At 39.1% G+C, this 27,396-nt stretch overlaps 2 protein-coding genes across 2 annotated transcripts; both read left to right on the forward strand.

Annotated features, from left to right (window-relative positions):
* Positions 1-645: 645 nt before the first annotated feature.
* On the forward strand, positions 646-8,065 carry LOC149309148 (keratin, type I cytoskeletal 12-like). The gene is made up of 9 exons (XM_089531179.1): positions 646-947; positions 981-1,231; positions 2,536-2,618; positions 3,184-3,340; positions 4,124-4,285; positions 4,388-4,513; positions 5,426-5,643; positions 6,696-6,748; positions 7,833-8,065. Exons 1-9 carry the CDS (start codon positions 668-670, stop codon positions 7,928-7,930), a joined length of 1,428 nt encoding a protein of 475 aa, XP_089387305.1. The 5' UTR covers positions 646-667; the 3' UTR covers positions 7,931-8,065.
* Positions 8,066-15,736: 7,671 nt separating this feature from the next.
* Positions 15,737-24,592, forward strand: LOC149309149 (keratin, type I cytoskeletal 12-like). The gene is made up of 8 exons (XM_089532101.1): positions 15,737-16,288; positions 17,279-17,361; positions 18,702-18,858; positions 19,854-20,015; positions 20,114-20,239; positions 21,485-21,702; positions 21,953-21,990; positions 24,489-24,592. The coding sequence occupies exons 1-8, from the start codon at positions 15,737-15,739 to the stop codon at positions 24,590-24,592; spliced, it is 1,440 nt and encodes a 479-aa protein (XP_089388227.1).
* Positions 24,593-27,396: the final 2,804 nt, after the last annotated feature.

The following is a 27,396-nucleotide window of genomic DNA, read 5'->3' on the forward strand; positions in this document are numbered from 1 at the left end:
CTCAGACCACTATGCCACACTGGGTCTCTGAATGCAATGAAGTATCCTGGAAAAAGGCATTGCTGATGTGATCTCTAAATAGGGCCACTTCACACTGCAACATTTTGTTCTCCAGTCTAGAAAGACAGACAGAAAGACAGATAGATCAAAATACAATGTAAACAAAGTTTGGAAGCAAGAAAAAATTAAAAAAATGTATATTTATACTTTTTATAATCTAAAACCATGAAGAAAACTATGAAGTAAAGAAATATACAGAAACTTTTTTTCAGTTGTAGAGAAGAAATGAAGATTAACGATTTCATAAACTGGAAAGAGGGTGCATTATTACAATAAAAAAATATTTCCACACCAGTTGCAGAGGATGGATTATTTCAAAGCTTATCTCCACTCCACCCAGTACACCCCTGTTAGCAGAACAAATACCTGGAAGGCAATGCATTTCCACACCAATAGACAATTTCAGGGAGTTTTTGAACACATCATCACACTTGGTCAGGAAGTAATTAAAGGGGCAAAATGATGAAAGTATGTTGCCTAAGGAGGCGTGGACTTCAATAATCAAATGCTTCCTTTGTTTCATATATAAAGGCCACACTTATGGTAAGGCTATTCTCTTTCAGCCTCTGATCACAGAAGGTTCAGAACACCATTCTTTTGAGACACCATGTCGCTTTCTATCCGAGCATCGACAGGACCCCGTCAATTCTCTTCCCGGAGTGGATATGGTGGAGGTTCTGTTAGGCTGTCTAGTTCTAGTAGCACAGGAAGTTTTGCAGGAGGATTTGGTGGTGGGTCTCTGCTCAACTTTGGTAGCGGCGGATATGGCGGAGGATTGGGTGGTGGATATGGTGGAGGTCTGGGTGGTGGATACGGTGGAGGTCTGAGTGGTGGATACGGTGGAGGTCTGAGTGGTGGATATGGTGGAGGGTTAGGTGGGGGGTTTGGTGGAGGTGCTGGTTTAGGAGGGGGCTATGGAGGTGGTGGTGGTGGTGGTGGTGGTGGTGGAGAAAGTACCCTTTTAGCTGGCACTGAAAAGGAGACCATGCAGAACCTGAATGATCGCTTGGCTGCCTATCTGGACAAAGTGCATTCCCTAGAGGAAGCCAACACTGAGCTTGAAAGCAAGATCCGTGACTGGTATGAGAAAAATGGCCCAAGCGCTGCTGGCTTAGGGACTGGCCGAGATTACAGTAAATACTATCCTGTTATTGAAGATCTCAGGAACAAGGTATGTATATGTGAGATTGCTCTATATCTTTGCTAACTAAATCTCCTCTTGACGGTGTCCAGATAAAATAGTATGGCTTTGATACTAAAGTTGAATGAGTTTGATAATTGAGAATATTGTCAAATACTGTGAGTTGAAATAATCTGCCACAATATATGCTTTAATACAATTGTATAGAGAATAGGGAAATTGTAGCTTGGTTATTTATTTATTTATTTATTTATTTATTTATTTATTTAAGGAAGCAGTGAGTAATTGTAGCTATTTTTTCGTGCTATGAGAAAGTCTTTTAAAAGTGCACCATTCCTGAGGATTTACTGCGGTTCAGAAGTTATTCTGTGCAAACTTTGCATTTGGGTTGTTTTTTTAAAAAACACAGAAAACATTATCTATACAGGAAACAGTCTTCTGTGTTCAAAACTTATTACTGCTATGCAGAAATATTATTTTCTTTGCAAAATGCTGCTTCCTGAGCAGAAAATACTGTTTTCTGCACAAAAATATCCCATGAGCAAATTTTGTGCATAATAAATCTCAAACTGTGAAGCTTTTCATCAGTCCAGATTTCCACCCATCAAAGGTTCCCACAGCCAAGGAACATGTTTTTCAACCTTTAAAAAAAGGTTGAATATTCTTTGCATACCTAGGAGGAAAGATCCCACCAAGAATGCACCACAGTTTAGTCAAAAGAAATCAGATCTGGCTGGTCTCACACAAATTCATATGCAGTGAATATGCATTTAAGCAGTCTGAACCTGAGTCATGGACTTGTTCCACAGTACAGTTCATGTAATTCGTCCTAGTAAAATGGAAATAAAAGTGAACCAATCTGACTTGGTCATTTTGGACTCCTACAAACAGGCAGGAATGAAGATAAAGGTTACAAGTGAAAATGTACCCAGATAAGTTTTAATCTTGTGAACGCTCACTCTGGAGCAAATCCAAACAATATTTGATTAGCTTTTGAGTAAACATACAAAGGATCAGGCAGCAAGTTTTGTTTGCCTCAATATAAAGGACATTTTCTTTTTCAATTTCAAAACCTTCAAAACAATTTGAACATTTAATAATAAAATCCAGCTTGCATACACTAGTATGACTTTGGTTAATTCAGTGTAATGCCTTTCCACCAGTGCAATATAAGAATCAAGTAAAAATTAAGATCTGCAGTTTAGCTTAAAATCTAGTGTATTTGACAGTACACCATAGTAGATACAGGGAATTTACATTGACAACATTAGTACTAGTGGACTTTTTATCAGGACTGGGCTGTATTCTGTAGAAATATCCTCTTCATTTTTCAGATTATCAATGCAACTATTGAAAATGCCCGGATAGTTCTTCAAATTGATAATGCAAGACTGGCAGCTGATGATTTCAGACTGAAGTGAGTAGAATTGTTAGTTGGGTGACAGATTACTCTCAGACACATTTAAAATGTCATAGACATTGAAACATGACAGGCCTCAAAGAAGAAAGGGGAAAGGGCTAGAAACAGAACTTGGAGCACAAATCAAAATTCCAGATCAGTTGTATTTCAAACATTTGAAGAAGAGGAAGCTGTAAGGCAGAAGGAGATATTCACAAAAGCAGCCAATAATATAGAAAGAGAGGGAAGAATGTGTGTAGCTTATATCACAAGAATAAATGAGCATTTTTTAAAATGTTGAAGTACTTTTGAATTTTGCAGTAGTAGTTATCAGCAATAGCAGTGTTTCTTAAGATCAGATACATAATAGATACTTAATATGGAATAAATGAGAACAAACAAAATTGGATGTACACCTGAATAAACATACATAGCACCATGCTGTATGTTTTATTTAACAACGGCCCCTTCCACCATGTGTCCTTTTGTTGGTGATTATTTCTTCATCAGAAAAGCTGCTTTCATTAGACAGGGATATCGGCCTGGTTAGAGGTTCTACATTGGTTCTTCTTTTCTTCTTTAGGTATGAGAATGAAGTGGCTCTTCGCCAAAGTGTTGAGGCCGACATCAATGGCCTGCGCAGAGTCCTAGATGAGCTGACCTTGACCAGAGCTGACTTGGAGATGCAGATTGAAAATCTGAATGAGGAACTGGCCTACCTCAAGAAGAATCATGAGGAAGTAAGCAAAGTTTTATTTCACTTATTTTACTTCTACTCACTGGTCCCCTTCTCTCCATGTGTACAGCAGAACTTGTTCAAAAAGGAGGTTGCAATGGTAAACATTAAGGTCCAGCGGTAAATCTGTGATCGTCCTTTGAGTTTGCTTTAGACTAGGGATGTAAATCCTCACTTATTTCATTCTCTAATGCAAAAGCAAATAATATCGATTTTTCTTCCTCCGCTGCGGTGAGATTGTGAGAGGTTTTGCATATTTTCCAATCACAGTTCACATTTCCAGATTTTGTTTTCTTTTGCTCAAAAACATAGAGGCAGTTTGTGCAGAAAGCAATGGCTTTTGTGTGAAAGAGGGGGAACATTTTCAGGAAAATATATCCTTAATTATTAAAAAATTAACAGTTAAAAATAAAAGTTAAGAGGGTTACTTTTTTTGGACAGGGCATCTGGATACATAGCAATACCTTTTTGTGTGATGATGAGAAAATCTGAGAATATTCTTCATATGCCTTCTTGACATCCAAATTTCTTTCAATGAGGGAGGCATGATGGATATATGTGTATTTCTAATCATCCACTGGCTTTTTAACAGAGCTGTGGTGCCACAACAAACCATAAATCCTAGAATTCCATAGCACTGAGTCAGGAGCGTTAAAGTGGTGTCAAACCAGATTATTTCTCCATTACAAATGCAGCCCAAGTAAAATCAGGTTTACATTTCTGTGATATAATGCCATATTATTTTGATTTGAGTGTATTGACAATGGCTTGCTTCTCATTTGTTCAGGAACTTCTTGGATTCCAAAGTAATGCCACTGGACAAGTCAGTGTGGAAATGGATGCCGCACCAGGAGTTGATTTGACCAAGCTCCTGAATGACATGAGAGCCCAATATGAGGCCATTGCTGAACAACATCGGAAAGAGGCTGAAGCCTGGTTCAATGAGAAGGTGAATCTCCTGACTCTTTTAAAATCATCATGAAAGTGCTGAACTCTGGAATAAATGTCATTTTTTCCCCCACCTAACTCTTTTCCTCACTTGTCATTTCAGAGTGGGGAACTGAAGAGAGAAATCTCTACAAACACTGAACAACTTCAGTCAGGAAAGAGTGAAATCAACGACCTGAGACGTACTTTACAAAGCCTGGAAATTGAACTGCAGTCTCAACTTGCTTTGGTATGTTGACTGAGTACAGGGATGCAATTCTTCACAGACTTTATTCTTTAGGGGAGCAATTTCTTGCCATGAGAAATTATTTGAAAACTGCACAGTTTTTGAAGAATATTTGCAGTTCAGGTTTTATTCTGCACAAATTTGGCATGTGGTATTTTTGCACACAAAACGGCCTTTTCTGCATAGAAAATAATAATCCTGCTCAGACATACTATTTTTTTGTGGGTAAAATTAGTCTATAGAAAACGCTGTAGTTCAGGCTTTATTCCACACAAAATTCGCAAATGGTTTTTGTGTGTGTGCAGATAATAATCATCAGAGCCCTAGTTCCAACTCTTAAACTACTCTTAGGCTGCAACTACACTGCAGAATTAATGCAGTTTGACACCGCTTTAACTGCCATTTAGCCTTCTCTGTCAGAGAGATCTGGCATCACAACAAACTACAAATCCCAGAATTCCATAGGATAGAGTCATGGCAGTTAAAGTGGTGTCAAACTGCATAATTTCTGGAGTGCAGATTAGACTCTAGTCATAAGCAGGGTGGCCAGAACTGGGTAATGCCTATTTATTAACTTATTTAAAAGCAGCATTCAGATTATTTTCAAAAGCTTACAGGCCCATTGCAAAGCAATGGAGACCTGAGAAATACTAAACCGTTCACTTAGGAAAATGATTCTGCCACTTCCCAGGCATCAGGGCTAAAATGAGCATCACTTGTAAGAAGCTTTGCCACATAAGATTTCACAGAAGGAGCATTTAATGAGAGAAAAAGCACCCTTCCCTGCCACACATACACTAGCAGCTTCTCATATCTTGGTCACCCCCTCTGGGAATTGCTTGGGTGTTTTTTTGTTTTGTTTTTTGCTTCTAGTTTGTATATTTAGTAACAAATCTCTTTTTTAAAAAAATAAAGAAAAAGTCTCTGGAAGACACTCTCGCTGAAACAGAAGCAGGCTACTGTGCCCAACTTGCCCAAATGCAGGTTCAGATCGGAAATTTGGAATCCCAGCTCTACCAGGTCCGAGCAGACATGGAACGACAAAATGCAGAATACCAGAACCTTCTGGATATCAAGGCGCGTCTGGAGATGGAGATTGAGACTTATCGCCGCCTGCTAGATGGAGAGATTAGGTAAGAGAGTTGCAAACATGTGAGCTTGTGATGGTTGGGCCTTGTTTATTGGGATATCTCTTCTCAGTGAATCTGAAACAATTGCACAGAAAGGTATTTTGATGGGGTGGGGATGTGTTGTATTTTTATCATTTCTAAAAATCATTTTATACTTTTAAAATGAATGTTGCTTGCTCGGTTTAAGCAAATGAGGGTAACAAATAGATAGAGCTCATTTCATTACTTTTCTTTTGTTATTTTCTTTTATTTTAAGAAGGAGAAGGAAAAGGAAAATAAGGTAGTCAATTTTCGATATATAAGATAAGCTAATAGAAAATATATGAGTGATGGGTATAGTGGCCTATAAGGAAGTCTTTGAACTCTTCTTCTTAAACCAGAAGAGACAAGGGATGAAGCCTAGGTGTGGATGGATGGGGGTGTGAAGGAAGATAAAAACAAGTGATGAAGGTGCGAGTATGTGTGGAAAGTATATACTGAGAGACGGTTTTGAGTAAGAAGAGTAGGAAGTAATAGACACAGGTTAAGATGAAGTTTAAATAGGAGATCAGTACTACTAAACAAGATGATTGAATATTGTTTCGGTTGTATCTTTTCTTACTAAGCAGGCTTCAGGTATCAAAGCTAAGAATGATAAGTCTTGTTTGTATGTTTATAATTTGATGAATGGAATGGAATGTTTTATGTACTGTATATTATGTGTGTGTGTGTGTGTGTGTGTGTGTTTAAATTTCAATAAATATGATTTATAAAAAATGATGCTGTTTGAATATGATAGTTTGCTTAATTGTATTTTAACTGTTTTAATTAGCATGTTTTTAGCTTGATCTTCATTTTTTTAACCTTGTTAAGCAGCTTGTAACGAGGTTAAAAAAATGAAGATTGAGCTAAAAACATGCTAATTTAAAAAAGTTAAATCACAATTAAGCATGCCAGTAGGAAAATGGGATATCAAATAAATAAACAAACAAACAAACAAACAAATTATCTCTTTGCACAACCACCTCTGCTCTAAACAAGTAATGTGGCCTGACATCTCTATAATCTCTTTGTAGCTCATTTGAAAGTGCTTCTGTGACTAGTGCCAAGTCTGTGGATTCCAGTCGTGGTAAGCAAACTTTAAAATTAAAATTTAACAAATAAGACCTACAACAATAGTCAGTATTTGAGTCAGATGGTTATTCTGTTCCGTTTATCTCCCCACCCCTCAAGTTTTGGTGCCATGACAGGAACTCCATTAGAGACAGGAACTACATTCTAGGAACTCCACTGGCCTCTCGCCACTCCAGCCATGATCAGACTGAGATTGAGACAACCACATGGCCTGCTCCCAAAGTGGGCCACTACTGGTCCCAAGCCACATGCCACAGGAGCCGGATTAAAACAGCTTCTTTTTTATCTGGTCCTTTGGACTGAAGGGTAGTGCCAGAGCAGCTTCCGGCCACTTTGGGGGGGCATGTGTCATCTAACCACCAAATCCCTAAAGCGTCCAGAAGCTACTTCTTTTGGTCAATGTGTTTTGGTCAATGTGTTTCAGGCCTAAATTGGTTTTACTCTTGGTGTAGTGAAAGAGCAAAAAGGTGGAGTGGTCCCTAAGAATATCAGTCTCAAGGAGGTTAGGATAGGTGGATAAGACATGAGATTTTAGTTCACCAAAACACTCATTAATCCTATCACTACTGCTTTCTCTGAGAAACATTTAACTCCTTAAACACTGAGTGTTGTTGCATTTCCAGCAGCAGCCCCCAAATATGTTACATTCCCTTGCTTTGCACTAACCCTTCCTGTGTATGGACCCTATCACATGGGGTTAAAATCCCACCTTACGTTTCCCAAATTCAGTCCTAATTTGGGACGAAGCCAGGTGTTATTGCAAAGAAATTGCCACCAAATTGCCACCCGGGTCCATCCCAGGTGCAGCCTGGGTCCTGTAAACCACTTTGGTGGCCATTTTTAGAAGTCAGAAGCTGCCTCTGGGGCTGCATCCAGCATGGACCTGGGCAGTGATTTGGCAGCAATTTCTTTGAGATAACACATGGCTTACTCCCAAATTAGGACTGAATTCAGGAAAGTAAAGCCAGGGTTATAACCGTATGTGATAGGGCCCTATATATAAACTTACATATGATATGCTACTGAACTGTGTTTGTTTGATGTTTAATGACCCTTCATTTTTCATTTTTCATGTTTAGATCCAAACAAAACCAGAAAGATCAAGACAATTGTCGAAGAGGTAGTGGATGGCAAAGTAGTTTCATCCAAAGTAAAAGAAGTGGAGGAGAAAATGTAAGGAAGGATAAAACATCAAATGTTCACTCTGCAAATTCAAGGAATCATTAGATTTACTTCATTTTCTCCTTTTCCCTCTGGAGAAAGAAATGCACAAAAACACAAGATGCTTTTGGAACTTCTCTCTAGTTAAATGATTCAATAAACATTATTTCATCTACATCGTCTGCTGTTTCACAAATCAATTGCATGCTAAACAACTGTACTTGAGGAAAGCTCCCAATATGAAATTATAAATGTCTTGAACATTTGATACATTTTACTGTGCATTGCTTTGGAGGCTGGGGGGAAGCAGTTGATAAATAATTTGTATTGCTAAATAATGCATTTTAAAAACCAATAAAGCTACGGCTGAAGGCAGCAAATAGTAAAACTGAGATCAAATCGAAGTGTAGAGTGAAAACTAATAACATATGAAACCAAAGCAAAAAAACTTTTGACAAAGTACAGTCGGCCCTTCTTATACATGGATTTTTTATACATGGATTCAAGCATACACGGTTTGAAAATATTCCAAAAAAGTATAAATTTACCTTGATTTTCCATTTTTATAAGGGACACCATTTTGCCATGTCATTACATTTAATGGGACTTGAGCATACACGGATTTTGTTATACACAGGGGATCTTGGAACCAAACCCCAGCGTATAACAAGGGTCCACTGTATTGCCAGAATACTTACAGCCCAGGAGAGTGGTCACACATAAGGGAAGAAAAGGAAGAGAAAACTGGAAAATATTCAGTGACCAACTGTATTTTACTTAAACAGAGAAACAAAACAAAACAAAACAAAGAAACTAAGTAAGCCCTGGTTAGTACCTGGATGGGAGACTGCAAAGGAATATCAGATGCTGCAGGCTATATTTCAGAGGAAGAAACTGGCAAAACCATCTCTACATATTCCTTGATTAAGAAAGCCCTGTGAAATTCAGGGGATCATGATAAATCGATAGATGGCTTGAAGGCACATACAAGAAGTAAAGACAAATGTAAAGGGAAATGGTCTTCTGAAACATATTTTTAATTACAGTAGGAAACAAAAAAAAATGAAAATAGAGTTTAGGAATGAAATCACACTCCCCCCCCCCCCAAAAAAAAAAACCAGTTATTTAAAAGATTTTTGAGGGAACGAATCTCCTTTCACATGGCTAGTGCTGGCTGCTATTTTAAGTTCATTCATTCCCTTTTATGAGCTGAAAGAACACAGCTTGCTCCTGGGCAAACTAGGGGTGGAGAACCTGTTGACCATTAGGGGACTTTTCACAACACACAATTATAACTATATGATTCCAATTTAATGGTCATGGTTTTACCCTATAGAACGCTGGGATTTGCACCATGCTGGCTCTTGGGCCTCTTGTTACCCCTGAGATAAAACAAAGGCTATGCAGGTGATATGACTTTTGATAACTGGGTGCTGCTGCATTTTAAGAAATCTATATATATGCTTAAGAGGGCTAGCAAGTGGGTTGGCTTCCAATGAGATCAAATGTCACGAACAGGTCATAAGAGCTGCTGCCACACTGCCAAATTAATACAGTTTTGCACTGCATTAACTGTCATGGCTACATCCTATGGAATCCTGGGATTTGTAGTTTGTTGTAGTATCAGATCTCTCTGACAGAGAAGGCTATCCCTCACAAAACTACAAATCCCAGAATTTCATTGCATTCAGTCATGGTAGCTAAAGCAGTGTCAAACTGCTTTAATTCAGCAGTGCAGATGTAGCCTTAGAGGGACGTACTGGAGATACAGAGGGAAAAGAAGTTAAGAAAGTGCAAAGCGGTGGGAGTAAAGAAATTGTGAATAGCGTCAATTGTGTCACTGAAGCAGACAGCAGCAAAGGTTCAGATGGAAGGTGAAGTCGCTGGGTGGAGGGCCGGGCCTTGGTCGTACCTCAAAGAAGACTTCCAGAGATAACTGGTAGAGGTGTGGATCAGGGTGGTGTAGTAATGTTGCTTGGCTGGATAAATAGCAGAAGCAGGATGAATCATGAACCAAAAGTGAGCCTCAGAGACAGCTAGCATGACTGGAGTTATTGAACTGGGCAAGAGAGTCAGGGCTGAGATTACTGGGAACAACAGCTTGATGGGGCAAGGCAGAAGAGTAAACAGGTGAAGTGTGGACGGCACTACAGATAATGTCATTACCTCCAACCACTTTATGTCCATCCAACTGAGTTTTTTTAAAGCTATATTATAATAATAACGTTAAGAGCAATAATATGCAGCTCTGCAGTCTGAACGTTGGACAAAGACCAGGATTCAATTCCCAACTCACCCATAAAACCCAGTGGATGACCTTGGGCAAGTCGCATGCTCTCAGCCTCAGAGGATGGCAATGGCAAACCTCCCCAGAACAATTTTTGCCAAGAAAACCCCCATGATAGGCTTTGCCCTAGTGTCGCCGTAAGTCGGAAATAACTTGAAGAGTCACACAACAAAACTTCCATTTTAATCAATAGATCAGTCAGATGGTTAAAACCCTTTGATCTGATTAAAAGGATGTTCCAAATTAAGAAGTTATTTATTTATTTTTTACCAAAATTGCAGAAGACCACATTCTCCCTTCTCACATACACAATATTTTCCTAGTTGAATAAATAAATAAATGTGCATCATATGCTCTGTGCTCCTGTTTGGGATTTTCCACCCTCCCCTAGAGTTCTCCACTCCCCAGATTTATTTGTACTTATGAAAATCTTTAGGTTTTCTCATTTCCATTGATACTGTTAATATATAGGATGACAGATTGGAGAGGCCTCAAATCCGCTGATATTTAAGTAGAAGCTGAATGGCTATCTCTGAGGGATGCTGTTATTTCAAGAATCCTGCATTGAATAAGTTGGACAAAATTACCTTCAAGATATTTTTCAGCACTTAATGTTCTTAGTTTTTCTAGTATGTTCTGGGTCAAATTATGAAGCTCACACTGTCAACATAGTAATTCAGTACAGAGATAGCTCATCTCTTTGGCAAAGGGAATGAGCCTCCTCAGGCAGCAGATGCTGGTCTTAAAAGAAAAACACTGAGGAGTTTATCAGACAAGGGAAATTGGAAGTATAATCCAATGGCAATCCGGACGCAATCATGGGGTTTAATGTTATTGCGTGATAGACTACAACACACAATTTCAGGCAATGGGAAGTCAGTCTGAACGCAATCATAGGGTTTCACGTTATTGAGTGAGAAGTGATTACACGCAATTTCGGGCAATGGCAAGCTATTTTCGGGCAATGGGAAGTCAGTTCAAATGCAATTTGAATTCACATAATTCGCTGAACTAGCGAATTCACATGAATCCGTTCTGACCCCACTTTCTTTTCATTTGAAATTAAGAGAAACTCCTCCCGTGTGATAAACTCCTGAGTGCCAACATATCAGAGAAGAGAACCTGTGTCCTTCCACTAGCCTGTTGTTTTCAAGTGCAGGATAAATGTTCTCCTATCATCAGAACAGAAGAAAGATTCAACTGCAAGTCCTTTTGGCTTTTAACCATGGAGTGGCGGGGGGAGAGACCATCTTGTTGTTCACCTCAGGCAGCAAAATGTCTTGAGTCATTTTGAAAGCATTGCTGTCCAAATACAGTGTGGCTTAATCTTCACAAGGCTCTTCCTTTTGCATTCTATTTCCACTACAGAAGTGACAGAAATTAAAAAGACGCACTTAAGCTATGACAGACGCTGAGTCAGTAGCACAGGCTTCTGTTGAGCACCGCTATGGATAAATAAATAAGGTGAAGAGTTGATCTGAAGTTATGCAAGGGTTTTCCCTGGACTCCAAATGTCACGCCTTGCCCTTGTGAACCCATAATAGATGAAGAAGTGAAATGTTTGAAGGAACAGGCAGAAGCAATACCAATTGCTTTCCCAACTGTGATGACCATGGTTGATGGAGATGACTAATAGGTTAACAGAGCATTCCTTTGTGGTCTTAAAAACATGATTTATCTTTCAGGGTTTGGCAAAGTGTATGTGTTCCAACATATATAGCATTTCATTGAATTGAAAAGGAGATTTAGCTACTCAACAGTGATGTCAGGCTTTACTTAATTAGCGGGGTGAAAAATGCAACTTAATCTGCACTTTGAAAGCAGAAAAAACAATTAGCAAGTACATTGAGTGCACTATCATAGTCATCTGCCACTGTGCAATGACAGCATAATCATGTTCAACCCCATTAAAGAGAATTCAGATGAAAGTTTCTATTTTTCATAGAAGAACTTGGAGTGAATCAGAAATAAGATCTTCAAACTAGGAACAGCATTTTCTCATAGCCTTTCATTTCTTTGCTCAGAAACATGGGCAATCCTATACACACAAAGGACTCACGATCCAAATAAATCGGTGTAGTTTTTCCTGATTTTGTTTTCATTCCATTTCTATCAAAATTTTAAAATTATTAAGGCCTAGACTCAATGTAGCACCAATACCTGGCTAATACCCCAAAGGACTGGAACAAAATTCAAGATGACCTTAATAGATTAGAAAGCTGGGCCAAAGCTAACAAAATGCATTTTAACATGAAGAAATGTAACAGTACTGCACTTATGGTGGAAAAATGAAATGCATAGATATAGGATGGGGGATACCTAGCTTAATGAAACTACATGTGAAAGGGATCTAGGAGTCACAGTAGACCACAAATTGAACATGAGTCAACGGTTTGATGCGGCAGCTAAAAAGGCCAATGCAATTTTAGGCTTTAAAAGTATAGTGCCTAGATCAAGGGAAGTAATAGTGTCACTCTATTCTGATTTGGTCTGGCCTCACCTGAAATACTGTGTCCAGTTATGGGCACCACAATTCAAAAAGGATGTTGACAAGTTGGAGCGTGTCCAGAGGAGGGCAACTAAAATGGCGAAGGGTCAGGAAACCATGCCTTAGGAGGAAAGACTTAGGGAGCTGGGTATGTTTAACCTAGAGAAGAGATACAGTAATAATAATAGTTAAGGGGTGATATGATTTAGGTATTTGAAGGTGTGTCACACTGAGGATGGATCAAGCTTGTTTCTGCTGCACCAGAGACTAGAACATGGAACAATGGATGCAAGCTACAGGAAAAGAGATTCCAACTCAAAATTATTGACAGTAAGAGCTGTTTGACAGTGAAACAGTAAGAGCTGTTTGACAGTGAAACAGTAAGAGCTGTTTGACAGTGAAACAGTAAGAGCTGTTTGACAGTAAGAGCTGTTTGACATTCCCTCAGAGTGTGGTGGAGTCTCTTTCCTTGGAGGTCTTTAAACAGAGGCTGGATGGCCATCAGTTGGGGATGCTCTATGATTCTATGACATGAAAGACCTTTCTTTCTTCTCCCATCCCACCCCTTTGTTTCAGAAAACGTCCAGGCCTTCTGAAGTTCCTTATGATGTTATGTGGAATAGGGTTCAAGGGTGATGGGAGGTCATACCCATCATGGTTCCCTCAGTGGAACTACCCCACCCACCAGAGGCTCTGACCTATGTCTGTGACCATGTTTGCATGGGCCATATACCATATCCTCCCCCCCGCCCCGGCCATCCTCACAGCAGTCAGTCTGAATGAAACAGGGCCCAATCCCAGGCTCTGGTTCAAATCCATAGTATATCCTCCTTTAAGCCAAATTTAAATTTGCTTCAGAGTGATGGCAGGTGGCTGTCTGCACCCATCCTTTGCCATCACGACTTGCTCCTCTGAGGTCAGAGGGCCAATCTTGTGATTAATACTGAACAACTCCATTTCAACCTTAGACAGAGCAACCCACAATGATGGAACAGCCACCTACCAACACTCCGAAGTGCCCAGATAATGGGGGGATGTTGGTGCAGCTTTGGAGCCAGAATACTCCAGACTGCTCCCAGAGTATTCTGGTTCATGCAGACACCACCTGTGTATACAGCACATGTGTATACAACAACAACAACAACAAATTTAATTGATTAGTCAACTGGCCATATCAGCAACACATGTGTATACATTTTACATGTTAAATCAAAGAATAATGTTTTAAGCTCGATCCAATTGGAGAGGTGAGATATAAATTATTATTATTATTATTATTATTATTATTATTATTGTTTGATGCTCAGTGAGAAAAAGAAAACAAGATATAAGTGATACTTCCCCATTGTACCCCATAGCAGCATGTCAAATATTAATGTAAAACTAAAATACACTGCAATCCTGAACATACACACATACAATGGAATTAGTCCTGCTGAAATCATTGCTATTTTCTCCAGACTGGAAATGCACAGTACACTTCCTTTTAGTTTTAATTATATGAGTCAAGGCCTGGAAATCTTTCTACTAGGACTTATCTTCCAGGACAGGAGTGGGAAATGTCAGTTGCATATGGCCCTTGAATCCCACTTCTGTAGTCCCATATCCTCTAATATTTCACAGATGAAAACCGAGACACATGGGACCGAGCAACATCAGTGTGATCAAGACAGGATTATAATTAGAATTAATTAAACTGAGAGAGCACACCCTCCAATATTTCACAGATCAAAACTGGGACACATGGGGCCAGGCAACATCAGAAAGTGGTCAAAGAAGCAAAGGTTATTAATGTGCACGCAAGCTAGGAATGGTTGCATCAGTTTGCTTTTGTTTGAGTCTCCTGGCAGGGGCAAGATTCTATCCCTCCCTCTCATCTCCTCTACTATTGAGTTAACTAAGGGGTTGTCTACACAAGCCAAAAGGCCCATGTTCCCCCTGGCCTCATATTGTCCAGTTCAGACAATGCAGGCCAAAACCCCTGGGTGAGGATCGGGCCTCATCCTGCCAGACCACACAAGGATCTGGTGGATCTGGCCAGATCCTGGGGTAAACAACCTTTATCCTGGGTCAGTTTGACCTCTGGTTTTTATAAGTGCCTGCTCCCCACACTTCTCACCTTGCTGTGCCATTGCTAGAACCAAGGAGCCCCCGTCACCATATCTCACACAGAAATAGGGCACGTGGCCATGTGGGTAAAGCCAGGCACCCCATTTCTGTATTAGACAGGGCAACAGAGATGGGAGGGTTTTCAGTAGCAGAGATGGCGTGGCAAGGTAAGGAGTGAGCACTGGTAGTGGGTCAGCATGGGGAAGAGTGTGTAAACACCTGATCGTCCCTGTGCTGGCCTGGGGACTGAACCAGGTGAGCACTGGGGCCAGAATGGTCCATGCTCAGCCCATGCGATCCTGGCCCGTCTGCTGAGCTCATGCCATGCCAATATTACTTAGCAGGAATCAATAAATTTGTTTTTTCTTCCATTCACTGTTTGTGTGTTTCTGACTCCATCAATCAACCGGGCAGGAATCTGAACACTAGGGCTGCAATTAATGTGTCTATGCACTGAACCTGATAGATACAGCCTTCTGGCAAGATTTGTAAAGAGCTACACTGGAACAAAGTGTGTAATAGAAAGAGAGTTAAAGTGTGAACATACTAATTATGAAAATACATAGCATGTAATAGTGTGTTAGGAGAGCAGTGAGTAAAGTTATAAAAAGGAAAGTAATTACTCAATTTTGTTCCACAGAAGATATAACACTGTAATGAAAGGTTTGACCCACACTACTCCACCTATTTTCCACCTTGACATACTAAATAACCAGAGGGTAGAGCCCAAATGTACATATTGGGATTAGCTATTAATTATTATAATTATCTAATGATGGGCTAGGCTAGCAAGTTGGCAGAACTACCATACATTTAGAAGCGTGATGCAATTTTAAAATTGTATATAAAAGGGGAAAAAAGATTGCCTTTCAAGGACAACTTTAGCTTGAAGCTGCATTTCTGCACAAGGAAGGTCCTCTCTACCCTGTACCACAAACATGAGTTTCTTTAACCAATCACTGAGACAACAAGTCACTTCTTCCCGTTGTGACAGAAGATCAGGGAGGATGTCTGGCAGCGGGATGTGCAGCTTGAGTAGTGGTGGTGGATCTAATGGCAGGGTCTTTGGTGGGAGCTCCAGCAGTGGTGGTGGCCATGGTGCATGGTGCTCTGGAGGGGGTCTATGCAATTTCAGTGGGATATCTGAGGGTAGAGAGAGATGGGGTTCTGGTGGCATCACCTATAACACTAATGGCTCCTGGGGTTCTGGTGCTGGATGGGGTGCAGGGGGAGGTGACTTCAATGGAGTCTCCAACAGCTTTGGGTCTGGTGAAGGTCGACTTCTTTTGGGGGGTGAGAAGCAAACAATGCAAAACCTAAATGATCGCTTAGCAACCTATCTGGGTAATGTGCAAGCTCTAGAAGAAGCTAATAGTGAACTCGAGAGGAAAATCGCAGAATGGTATGAGAAAACTGGAACTAGGAACAGAGATGGAGATCAGCGGGACTATAGTCAATATTATGCAATCATTGATGACCTCAGGAAACAGGTAAGAAAACTAGGAGTCCATGTAGATCTCTGGTTTCTATTTAGAATTCTAAATAATTCTATTTATTATACAATATCAGACTATCTGTATTCATTTATATTATTGTAGGCTTGGGGATTTCAGCAAGAGAGGGTTAATGGGGTCAAAGTAAGCGCTTATGTTCTTTAATGGTTAGCATGGAATACCTGGCATAAAGGACCTTCTGGATAAATGGCTAGGAAATGACTAGGAAATAGCTAGAGACATTTCTGGAAGATGAGAGACAATGTTGACAAAAGGCTGACCTTTTTGGAGAGGGATGGAGAAAGAGCATTTGAATCCTGTGAAATTCTTTTGAGACACTGATAGTTCCTATACCTGGAACATTTGGAAATACAAAGCTGGGCACATAAAAAATAAGACATAGCTAGGAGACATATTTGCATGCACACATATACACTCATGTGAAATTCAAGACTGGCCCTTTCACAGGGTACTCATCTCAGGCAGCTGGTTCTAGGCATCATTAAAAGTTAGTTAAAAGTTGTTTAATTCAGTTTGAGCCTGTGTATAGGTGAAATGTTCAGAAGAGGACTACATGCCAAAGACTACTGGTTGAGTCTCCCTTATCTGGAATTCTAAAATATTCCAAAAATCAAAATTTTTTATAGATGGTTGAGATAGTGATACCTTTGTTTTCTGATGGGTCAATGTACACAAACTGTTTCATGCTCAAAATTATTATATTGTATAAAATTAGCTCAGGCTATATATAAGGTATATATGAACCATTAATTTCGTGTTTGTAAACCTGAATCCCATATCCAATATATCTCATTATGTACATATATGCAAAATCCTCCCAAAAAAATCAAACTCCAAAACATTTCTGGTCCAAAGGATTTGAGATAAGAGAGACTCAACCTGTACATGGTTCATGGCTGAGCTGGGAGATAAGCCCCATCCCTGTTCAAATCAAACATTTCATTACCTAGTGTCTTTTCTTTACAGACAGTTGCTGCCATTGCAGAGAATGGAAGAATTGTTCTGCAGGTTGACAATGCTAGGCTAGCTGCTGCTGACTTTAAATTGAAGTAAGTGGGTACCACATTCTGTATCTTTTCTGTTGTATGCCCAGTGTCCACATGTGGAATGGTCTCCCCAGTAAGATTAGGCAGGATCTCAATGGTGGATATTTCTGCTGTAAACTAAAGGTCTAACCATTCATTGGAATACTTTCCAGACTGTTTTTGTGATGGTTAACATTATAATTTACCTTGATTTTTTCATTAATTCCTGATCGATTTTAATTTTTGTTATTATTTTATTCTTCTCAGCTAAGGGTTTTCTCATGTTTCCTTTTACTGTAAACATGACATTTTTTAAAATGCTTAAAAATAAATAAATAATACACAGGCCAGGAGATCATAACATGAAAAAACATGCAAACGTCACAGAGAATTCAATTACATTTACTTCTGAGGAGACAGATGTAGAACTGTGTTATAAATTTGTATCGAATTTCAAATAAAGCCTAGCATAGAAGCTAGCAGTCAAACAGAAAATCCATGCAAAACAGAGGTGCAGAGGGGAAAAACATCCACCAAAATGAAATCTATCTCTCTCCATGCCCTCTCTCTTCAACTGTATTCCATACATCTACTGCAAACTGGGAGTGATAAGTCAGGGCTCGTCTATACATAAGTGTAGTATGTGAATTGCTGTGGATTTTCGCACATTCACATTGATGTGTAATTGTCTGCATTTTCCTGTACAAATTCGCATCTATTCACCCTCCTACTGCTGAAAATGCAGAGCTATGTGAATCCATGCCAAGCAGATGAACAGCCGCATGTAAGATAATGTTCATGCTCACAGATATTTGTGGATACTCCAGTAAAAACCGTGATTTCTTTTTTCTGTGGAGTTGGAGGAATTCTCACCTATCCCCACAAAAAGCCTGAATTCCTTTAAATAGAGTGTGAAGGGATTGTATTCTATTCAAATGGAATATTTGGGTAGACTATTTTAATGGCGTAGACAATTTCCATGAGCTTACTTCTTCTCTCACTTTCTTTACAAGTTCTGTATGTCTTTTTGTGTGTGTGTGTGCATATTTACAAATGGGATGCATCAGTGAGCACATATCCTGTTTGACGAATGTATATTTGTCCATATTTTATAAATAAATATACTGTCTTTTGCAAAATAAATAAATAAAATGAATTTGTGTAGTCGAACACATATTTGTTCCTTCATGAAAGACATCACAAGTCTGGAAATGTGCAGGTTTCTGTCTGAAAATTGTACCCAGTTGCATATTCAGTCCAATAGCTGCAGAGCTGGGTACATTTGTTTTTTGAAAGACATACTTGAATGAGACATGTTCTCAGATACCCTAACAGAGAGCTCTTCTAATCGCTTTCTTTTCTAGGTATGATAATGAAATGGCCCTCCGCCAAAGTGTTGAAGCTGACACTAATGGCCTGCGCAAGGTCCTGGAGGAAATTACCATAACAAGAGGTGATCTTGAAATGCAGATTGAGAGCCTGACTGAGGAGCTGGAGTATATTAAGAAGACTCATGAGGAGGTAATAAAATCTCAATTATAAAATGAACCATGGCTAAATATAAGCCTTAGAGACAATATATCTAGGTCTGCCTATATCAATAGCAAAGCTCTCACTGATGTGTTAGAAGAGTTGTATTGTTTCCATTCATAATTCAAAAACTAGGACATTAATCCTGGTCTAGTTTTATGCAAACCAAGTCCTAATATTAATGATGAATCAGAATACAATATGGACCCCAGGTCCATAACTGACAGAACCATTTTAGATTGTTTCAGAGTCTGAGTCAATCTAAAATGTGTCTTTCAGCTACTGAAATAACTAGTGGTCATTTCAACTTTGTTATACAGTCAGCTCTCCATATCCACAGATATTTTAACCTTCAAGCATCCATGGTTTGAAAATATTTTAAAAATGTATTAATTCCAACAAATAAACCTTAATTTTGTCATTTTATATAAGGGACACTATTTTACTATGCCATTGTATTTAATGGGACTTGAGCATCCATGGATTTTGTTATCCACGGAGAGTCCTGGAACCAAACCCCAGAAGATATCAAGGGCACACTGTACTTAGAAGCTAGAAATTCAAGAAGAGCCATCCTCTCCATCACTTCTCCTAGAACCATCAAGATATACTTAAGACCATCAACACTTTCAAAGACAACTTTCAGGAAAATAAACCTATCAATGGCTAATAGTCATAATGATAACAAAATACCTCCAGTACCAAAGGCAGTATGTCTCTCAGTACTGGGTGCCAGGAAAAAATGAGCCTCAGCACATATGGTGATATGAGAGATCATAAGAGTTGTGCTGGACCCGATGAAACCTTATCTATTGTAGCTTTCTGTTCCCATAGTGACTAGCTCCTTATAGTGGCATCACCGGAGGGAGGGTGCAGTGGTGCAGTATGTGGAATGGTGGGGCATCCTTGCTTCAGGACAAAGATATACATCTTATTTAAGTCCATTCTCTCATAGCAAATTAAGAGGAACATCTTTATTGGCACAGGATATGAACTCTATGAAGGATGCCACCACTGGAGATATCAATGTCGAAATGAATGCTGCACCTGGAGTTGACCTGACTGCTCTCCTCAATAAGATGAGGGTAGAATATGAGGCACTTGCTGAGGAGAACAGACAAGACATTGAGGCTTGGTTCAATGAACAGGTGAAAGAAATACAATTTACTTCATGGGGAACTTTCTTGAAGGAAAGTTAAGGAACATATCTCTTTTTAAAATATATACAAATTGAAAAACATTTCAGAGTGAAGAACTTAATAAGCAGATCAGCAGCAATGCTGATGAGACCAATACCTACAAGAATGAAATTATTGAGCTGAGACGTAACTTGCAAAGCCTAGAAGCTGAACTTCAGACCCAACTTGCTCTGGTATGAAAAATTCTTTCCCTTTCTTTCTCTTTTAGGCACAAATGAGGAAATATGTTTTCTATGTATATATGTATCAGTAATCAAAGCTGGGGGGAAATAATCTTTTTGACATCAAACATCCAGAATGCTCCATCCAGCACAGCCACTGTTCACACAAGCTGCGGATTTCCAGCTAAGGTTGTGATCTAAAAACATAGATTTTTTCCCCAAGTGAGAGGCAATACAACTAGATATTCAGTACATTGTACAGCCCAGCATTCCTGGGTCCACACTGCACACAAAGTACTGGGAAGTACTTTTTCTTTCTTTCATGTCCATTTAGAGTAACTAATCCTAGCCTGGCACTTTTCAATGTCTTCTACTACAGCTCCCATCATCCCAAATCACCATATTTCTTGGGGATGGAGGATACTAGATTGAGAAAGTCTGATTTGGACAGATATCAAACCTTTAAAGCAGTGTTGAGGAACGCATCACACTTCAGATGTTGTTTGAAAACAAAAGTATGTTGATATCTGAAGTAAAATTTGGAGACATGTCTACATCTGGCAAAAATATGTGTTCTAAATATTAGAAAGCTGACCTTAAAAATTTAAGAAGGATGAAATTTGCTTTAGATTTATGGATCTATCTTTATCTTAAATGTTTGATCTTTGGCAAGCATCAAACATCAAATGCCTTTAACTGCATCACAATCTAAACAATATCAATCCCGAAAGACAATCAAATCCTGTGTATCAAATATAATCTAGAAAATAATACTGCAATCGAGAATCACTTATCTAGTATTTGGCTTCAGAATTTGGAAGTGGATTTAGATGAAAACCTTTGAGTCAAAAGAAATTTGAACTTTAAGTTCCCCAAATCCTTTGTAAAAAGGTGGGCTGTGTATGAGCTGCGTTCACTGGCATCCAGGCTGTATATGGGCTGCATTCGCCAAGCCACAGGTGAATGCGATAAAACCCATTCGTAAATTTAAACACACCTCTATCCCATCGCAGATAAGGCGCTTTAAAAAGCGTGTGCTAATCTCCCTAGACTCATTTTATCTGCTCTTTGCTAAATGGGCAAGAACAATTTTTCTCTTTCCTGATAGCCTACTGTCCCTGGAGGAAGAATGAAAGAGGAAAGAGTGTGCCCCCCACAACCCCTAATAGGTGACCCTCAATGAATATGGCCTTCAAATAAAAATGGTTCTCTAACTCTCATTTTAATTTACAATGCCCAATTTTCCTCTTTCCTCAGAAACAATCTCTTGAGGCCACCTTGGCACAGACAGAAGGTCAGTACTCTGCCCAGATTTCCCAAATACAAGGAGTGATTAGTGTTGTGGAAGGGCAAGTACAGCAGATCAGAGATGACATGGAGGGACAAAACAGAGACTATGAACAGCTTCTAGACATTAAGATCCGCCTAGAGAATGAGATTGAGACTTATCGCCGTCTGCTGGATGGGGGAGACAGGTGAATAAAGAGAATTGTCACAGTATTCTCCCTTTCCTAAATTCCATTGATCTTCCTTTATCCAAGGTCCTCCTTTGTCTAAGGCAGTGTTGGGGTACCATGTGGCTTAAGGGCTACACACAGACTCAAATCTTTGCTTTTCTTTCTTTCTTTCTTTCTTTCTTTCTTTCTTTCTTTCTTTCTTTCATGTTGGCAGGCACTGAAAAAAAGATGAAAAAAGAATTGCCATTTTGAGGAGCCTCCAGAATAGCAATTCTTTTGCTACACAAGTTGCAGCCATACCCAGAAGTGTTACTTCCATTTTAATTTCTCCATGTTTTCACCCATTTGGAGGACTGATTTGCTCACTGTTGGTTTCTGCAGAAAGGAAACTGACACCCAGAGTTTACAAAACCCTATTCTTTTGTGGCTGAACTCCAGTAACCATCAGCCCAAGCTATTATTCAAGCTGGCTGGGGATGATATGGGTTGTAGTCCAATCAAATCTGGAGGGCCACACGTTCCCCACTCCAGATCTGTGGAGTGCTTGAACACTAGTTGGTTTCTTATTATTAAATGATTCATTGCTCACTTATGATATGCAACTTGTATATCAAGTTTGGACATCTTTTTATCTTCCCAAATAGAACATGCACGTATTTTTGTTCCTGTTTTAAATATAAGCATTTTTACAAACATACACTTTCTGAAAGCATGTTTACTATTGGCTAAAATATGGGTGTGCTCATTTTATAAATATACACATTTAGCATGCATATTTTTCAAAAGTATGCATGGTTTTGTGCACATTTTTTAATTATTATTTTCAGCACATTGGAGACTTCAGTGTTGCCAGTCTGAGGAAATGAAAGACATTCTCAGGGAGAAACACAATCCAAATTTCTTTTGCCCCCTTAATTACAGCTTAACATTCTTACTAAATAATAGTACATATGGAACTCTAGCAAACCAAAATGTCCTTATTTCATATATTTTCATTTTATATATCAAACTTCATTATGATTCATTATTAAACAACCAATTAGATATTGCTTTTTCCTCCAGATTTTACCTAAATTCCATTTTAAAAATAGTGATTTTCTTGGTACTAAGTCATGGCAGTAATATGATAATTCTTGTATAATGTTGAATTCTTTGGGGGTTTTTTGTTTTTGTTTTTTACTGGTTATATAGTGATTTTGAATCTGGAAGCACTACTGGATGCAAAGCTTCAGGAATGAGAGAAAATGCTTCAGAAGCTCAATTTAGAGGACCAGCAGATTTGAGATCTAGAGACCTGAGATCTTGCAGCCCTGGATCTAGAGCTTTAGGTTCTGGAAATTCAAGATCCATGGGATCACCACCTACGGATTCAAGTTCTAGGTGGTCAGGATCTTCTGGTTCTTCCATTTTGCAGTCTCAGTCCAAAAGCTCTGGATGTACAGATACAAGATATAGAAGCTCAGGATCTATGGGCACAAGTGAAGGTTGTGATGATTCAGGATCAAGATATGGAAGCACAGCCAGAGGTAATAAAATTTTATTCTTATATTTCTGTACTTTTTCTTAAATTCCACCTTTCTCAAAACAATTTTATTACATCAGCGTGGTTTAATGGTTGGCATGTTGGGCTAAAATACTCAAAGACCAAGGTCTAAATCCTCAATTCAGCTATGGAAAGCCACTGGGTCATACTGTCAGCCTCAAAGTAAGGACAAATCCCCTCTGAACAATTTTTCCCAAGTCTCCATAAGTCAGAAATTACTTCAAGGCACATAAGAACAACAAAATATACTACATACTGGTAATAAGTAGCTTCCGTAGGCTGCATCCACACTTCAGAAATAATCCAGTCTGTCAGTGCCATGGCTCAATGTTATCGAAAACTGTAGTTTGTTGTGGCACCAGATCTCTCTAACAGAGAAGGCTAAATGTCTCACAAAAGTACAGTTCCTAGAATTCTTATCCACCATCCTCTACTTATGGAGCAGTTTCTATGGTGAATTATTGTCTATGCAAGGTGTGGTCTACGTGTATCTGCTCCAGCTACCTCCCTTATTTGCACCGATCAGCACATCTAATACCAACATGCGGCTGACATTTGTTGGTGCTGCAAACAAAAGGCCTTTGCTACTGCAAAATAAAGGTATACCATTTCAGAAAAGAATCAATACATTCCATTTGGCTTGGTCCATTTAGTGTATCATATCCATCGATTTATTTATGTAAGAAATCTCAAAATAACTTTGTTAATTGTAGGTGCAGTAGCTTTCTCCCGTTTCTAGCCATCCAAAACCTAGGCTCAATAAACTGATTATAATCTGTACTTTACATGAACAATGATAATGCTCTTTCAGATATCTAAAAGAAACCCACAGGGTTTAGCATTATCCCTCATTTATCATCTGGTGAAGCCACTGAATTATATGTAGGAAACAGAACTGGATTTCAGGAAATGACCAGCAAGCCCAATACAAAATTACATTACCAGTCTCAACCTCTACCATTTAAATAGCATTAAATCCCATGATATTTTATTTAATTTTAAGTTGTATTTGGTGGAGGAACTGTGGTTCAGTGACTGAGCACATTTAATGGAAGGAGGTCTCAGGTTCAGTTCCAACCATCTCCAAAGAGGACTAGGCAAGAGCCTCATAGGAAACCCTGGAGAACCACAGCCATCAATATTGACAATATTGCATATATGAATAAGGAAGACCACCATGTAAAAGAATTGCTGCTGTCTATACTTTATTATTATTATTATTATTATTATTATTATTATTATTATTATTATTATTACACAGATCCACCAAAGACAAGAGTGATCAAGACCATTGTGGAAGACAGAATTGGGGACCAAGTGATCTCAACTCATGTTCAGTCAGTTGAAGAAAAGCCAGTTATATAAACAAGCTTACATCCAGAAAAAGGAAGCCTTTTTGAGCATGGCAACAAAAGAAAACGCTATAGAAACATGTCATTGCATTTGCCTTTGTTTCTTTGCTTTTTTCCTGCTTTTCTGAGCACACCTTCCTTCTCTGCAGCCTTAAGCGTGAAAACATCAATCTCATTCTCTGGCATTTTGCAATAAATATTTCCCTACTGTAGCAAATGAAATAAGAATTTGGTCATTGTGATGCTTCATTTTAAGTTGTTGACCCCATCTTTGCAGTTCAATCATAGTGGCTGTCAGTGGTGCAGGGCATGGAAAGCCAAGGAGAGGGCCATAAATTTCTGACAACCACCTCCCTTAAAAAACAAAAACTCACACACCCCTTCCATTGCATTATTTTACAAAACTTAGCAAAGATGTTGCTCTTTAGGTATAGTATTTTGTGGACTTTTTACCATAACTTATTTTTCTTAGGAAGCAAATGGAACATCTCACCCTGTGAAATAGGTTGTATTCACATAGTCCTCTGAATTCTGGTTGTTGATCATAGTTCACACTGACAGTGAAACAAGGAAGGCCACCATTTCATTATATAACATATATTTACTATATCTTTCAGGTCCAGATTTGACATGTTCCTTTTTTAAAAACCCCTATTTTGAATGTAGCCTCACAAATCAGGATGGCAGAAACAGCAGGAAAGGACTTTGCTTTTATTTTATCATAGCCATATTTTTCTGCAAAGAAGGATAAACTAACACTTTAAAATTTCATACTCTACTATTATCTTTATTGAGAATACTTAAATACATGTCAGTTTTGAGATTATCCCTGCCCTGAGGCCTAAAAGTATTCTTGCTCTGCCTTGCAAAAATTTTATCTCAGAGGTCACTAACTTGGTCCCCAAGAAAACAATGTATGTTACAAAATCTAGGATAAATCTTGTTGTTTGGACCTGATTAATAGAGCGCATTTGGTTTCACATTTAGAAGACATCCATTAATTCTCAGTTTCCAAAGGAATAGCCACATTAATCTCTTGCAGCAAAAACAACAAAGAGTCTTCTGGCACCTTAAAGACTTACCAATGTTTTAGTTCATGAACTTCCATGTCTTATTTCATCCTTGTTTCCCAGAGGAAAGATGGCAAGGAGTCATTTTAAGTAGACCTTCTGAAGGCTGAGGTTCTACCTGCAAAGTGTGCACTCTTCCACTAGTCCAAGTGCATTCTCTCTTCAGAGGACAGACTGCCTGGGATGCTGCATCAAAATGTAGCTTCATGCATGCAGTTGCCCATTCTTATTCCTATCACCTCAAGCTCCAGCAGGGTTTTGTCGTTGTTGTTGCTGCTGCTGCTCTTTATTCCTGAGGAGAGAGGGAGAGGAGAGGTAATTCAGACATCAAATAAAAGCTGGAATAAACTCAGTGCAGGAGTGAGGAGAAACAAGGGTGCACTGCAGAATAGCCATATTTTCATGATCTGAATTGAATACATGGTATATTGATTTGAGGTACTCCGGAGACTGGGGTTCAAAACCCAGCTGAGCCACTAGGAAGCCCACTAGGTGACCTTGGACAACTCAAACTCTCTCAACCTCAGCGGAAGGCTAAGAAAGGCCCCCTCTGAACAAATTTTGCAAAGAGAAGCCCATGTTGGGATCATCTTAGGGTTGCCGTAAGTTGGAGTTGACTTGAAAGTACACAACAACAATCTTCTAGATCCCACTGATAAGAAGCAGAAGCAACAACTCCTCAAGCGTATTGACAGCTGTGTGATGGAGAAGCTTTGTGATGGAGCATAAAGGAAAAAGAATAGTCCAATACATCCCATCTAAAAAAAACGTACACACGAGCACATAAGCCACACTTACATGCCTAGATGTCACTAAAAGGATACCAGCCGCTTTGTTCACACATAGTTAAGACTACAACAGATTCAGATTTAACTCTTCTTCCATAATGCCTCTCACCCCATCCATTATATGAGACAGAGACCCACTCAGTCCTGTCTTCCATTACTTTATACAATTCATTTTGATCCAGTCACTGCAACAGTTGCAACTACCATTATAACAGTAATGACACTGGAAATAATACTTACTGAGTGTTCTCAAACATTATCCCAGTAACCCTGATAACATCCTGCAATGTATCTATGACAAACGAATTCCTATATTCTGATTTAAACGGGGCAGTGCCCTCTACAACATCTGGGCCTCTGGATCATGATCAAGAGCCTCTTGGGAGAGATCAATACCCTTTGTTTCATTCAAATCATGTCACAGGTGTCTCTGGGTTCATTTGTAGGATATTTTTCAATGGGTGGTTGATTTCATAACAGGTAACTGGGTGTTCGTGAAGATGAGTATTCACTCAAGAAAAATCAAAGTGCTCTCACATCTGTGATTGGATAAATGTCACTCACCTGCCCATCCACTCAAAAATGATTCATGTTTTATACATTCAAAAGCCTAATATAAATTAAAAATATTTGCAGGGCTTGAAAAAGTTACTATTTAGGCCACAATTCTCCACATCACCCAGTCAGCACAGTCTATGACAAAGGAAAAAATTAAAGTTGGGTTCCCCCCCCCCCCCGAACTCTGATACTAACATATCTGTCTTGCACAGAAGACTGGGAAGTCTGAGGCTTACTTGCTTATCTGACCAAATCCACTGTACTCCTACATACCGTGTGGCCAGTGGTAACCAGTGCTCAAGTAGTGTTGAAGTGAATATGGCTAGTTTCTCCTTCCATATAAGATCTTTGAGTGTATCACTAACATTCCAAAAAACCAATCTCTTCATGAAAAGTCACAT

Source organism: Sceloporus occidentalis, unplaced genomic scaffold (genome assembly GCF_023333645.1).
Source record: "Sceloporus occidentalis isolate IW3139 unplaced genomic scaffold, rSceOcc1.0.p SCAF_7, whole genome shotgun sequence".
Classification (NCBI taxonomy): domain Eukaryota; kingdom Metazoa; phylum Chordata; class Lepidosauria; order Squamata; family Phrynosomatidae; genus Sceloporus; species Sceloporus occidentalis.

Excerpts from the sequence above, each read along its gene's own strand:
- LOC149309148 (XM_089531179.1), top strand. The coding sequence starts at position 668 with ATGTCGCTTTCTATCCGAGCATCGACAGGACCCCGTCAATTCTCTTCC. Across the intron at positions 3,341-4,123 it reads TCAAGAAGAATCATGAGGAA|GAACTTCTTGGATTCCAAAG; the intron begins GTAAGCAAAGTT and ends TCATTTGTTCAG. Across the intron at positions 4,514-5,425 it reads TGCAGTCTCAACTTGCTTTG|AAAAAGTCTCTGGAAGACAC; the intron begins GTATGTTGACTG and ends AAAAAAATAAAG.
- LOC149309149 (XM_089532101.1), top strand. The coding sequence starts at position 15,737 with ATGAGTTTCTTTAACCAATCACTGAGACAACAAGTCACTTCTTCCCGT. Across the intron at positions 20,016-20,113 it reads AGGCTTGGTTCAATGAACAG|AGTGAAGAACTTAATAAGCA; the intron begins GTGAAAGAAATA and ends AAAACATTTCAG. Across the intron at positions 21,991-24,488 it reads AGTTGCAGCCATACCCAGAA|ATCCACCAAAGACAAGAGTG; the intron begins GTGTTACTTCCA and ends ATTATTACACAG.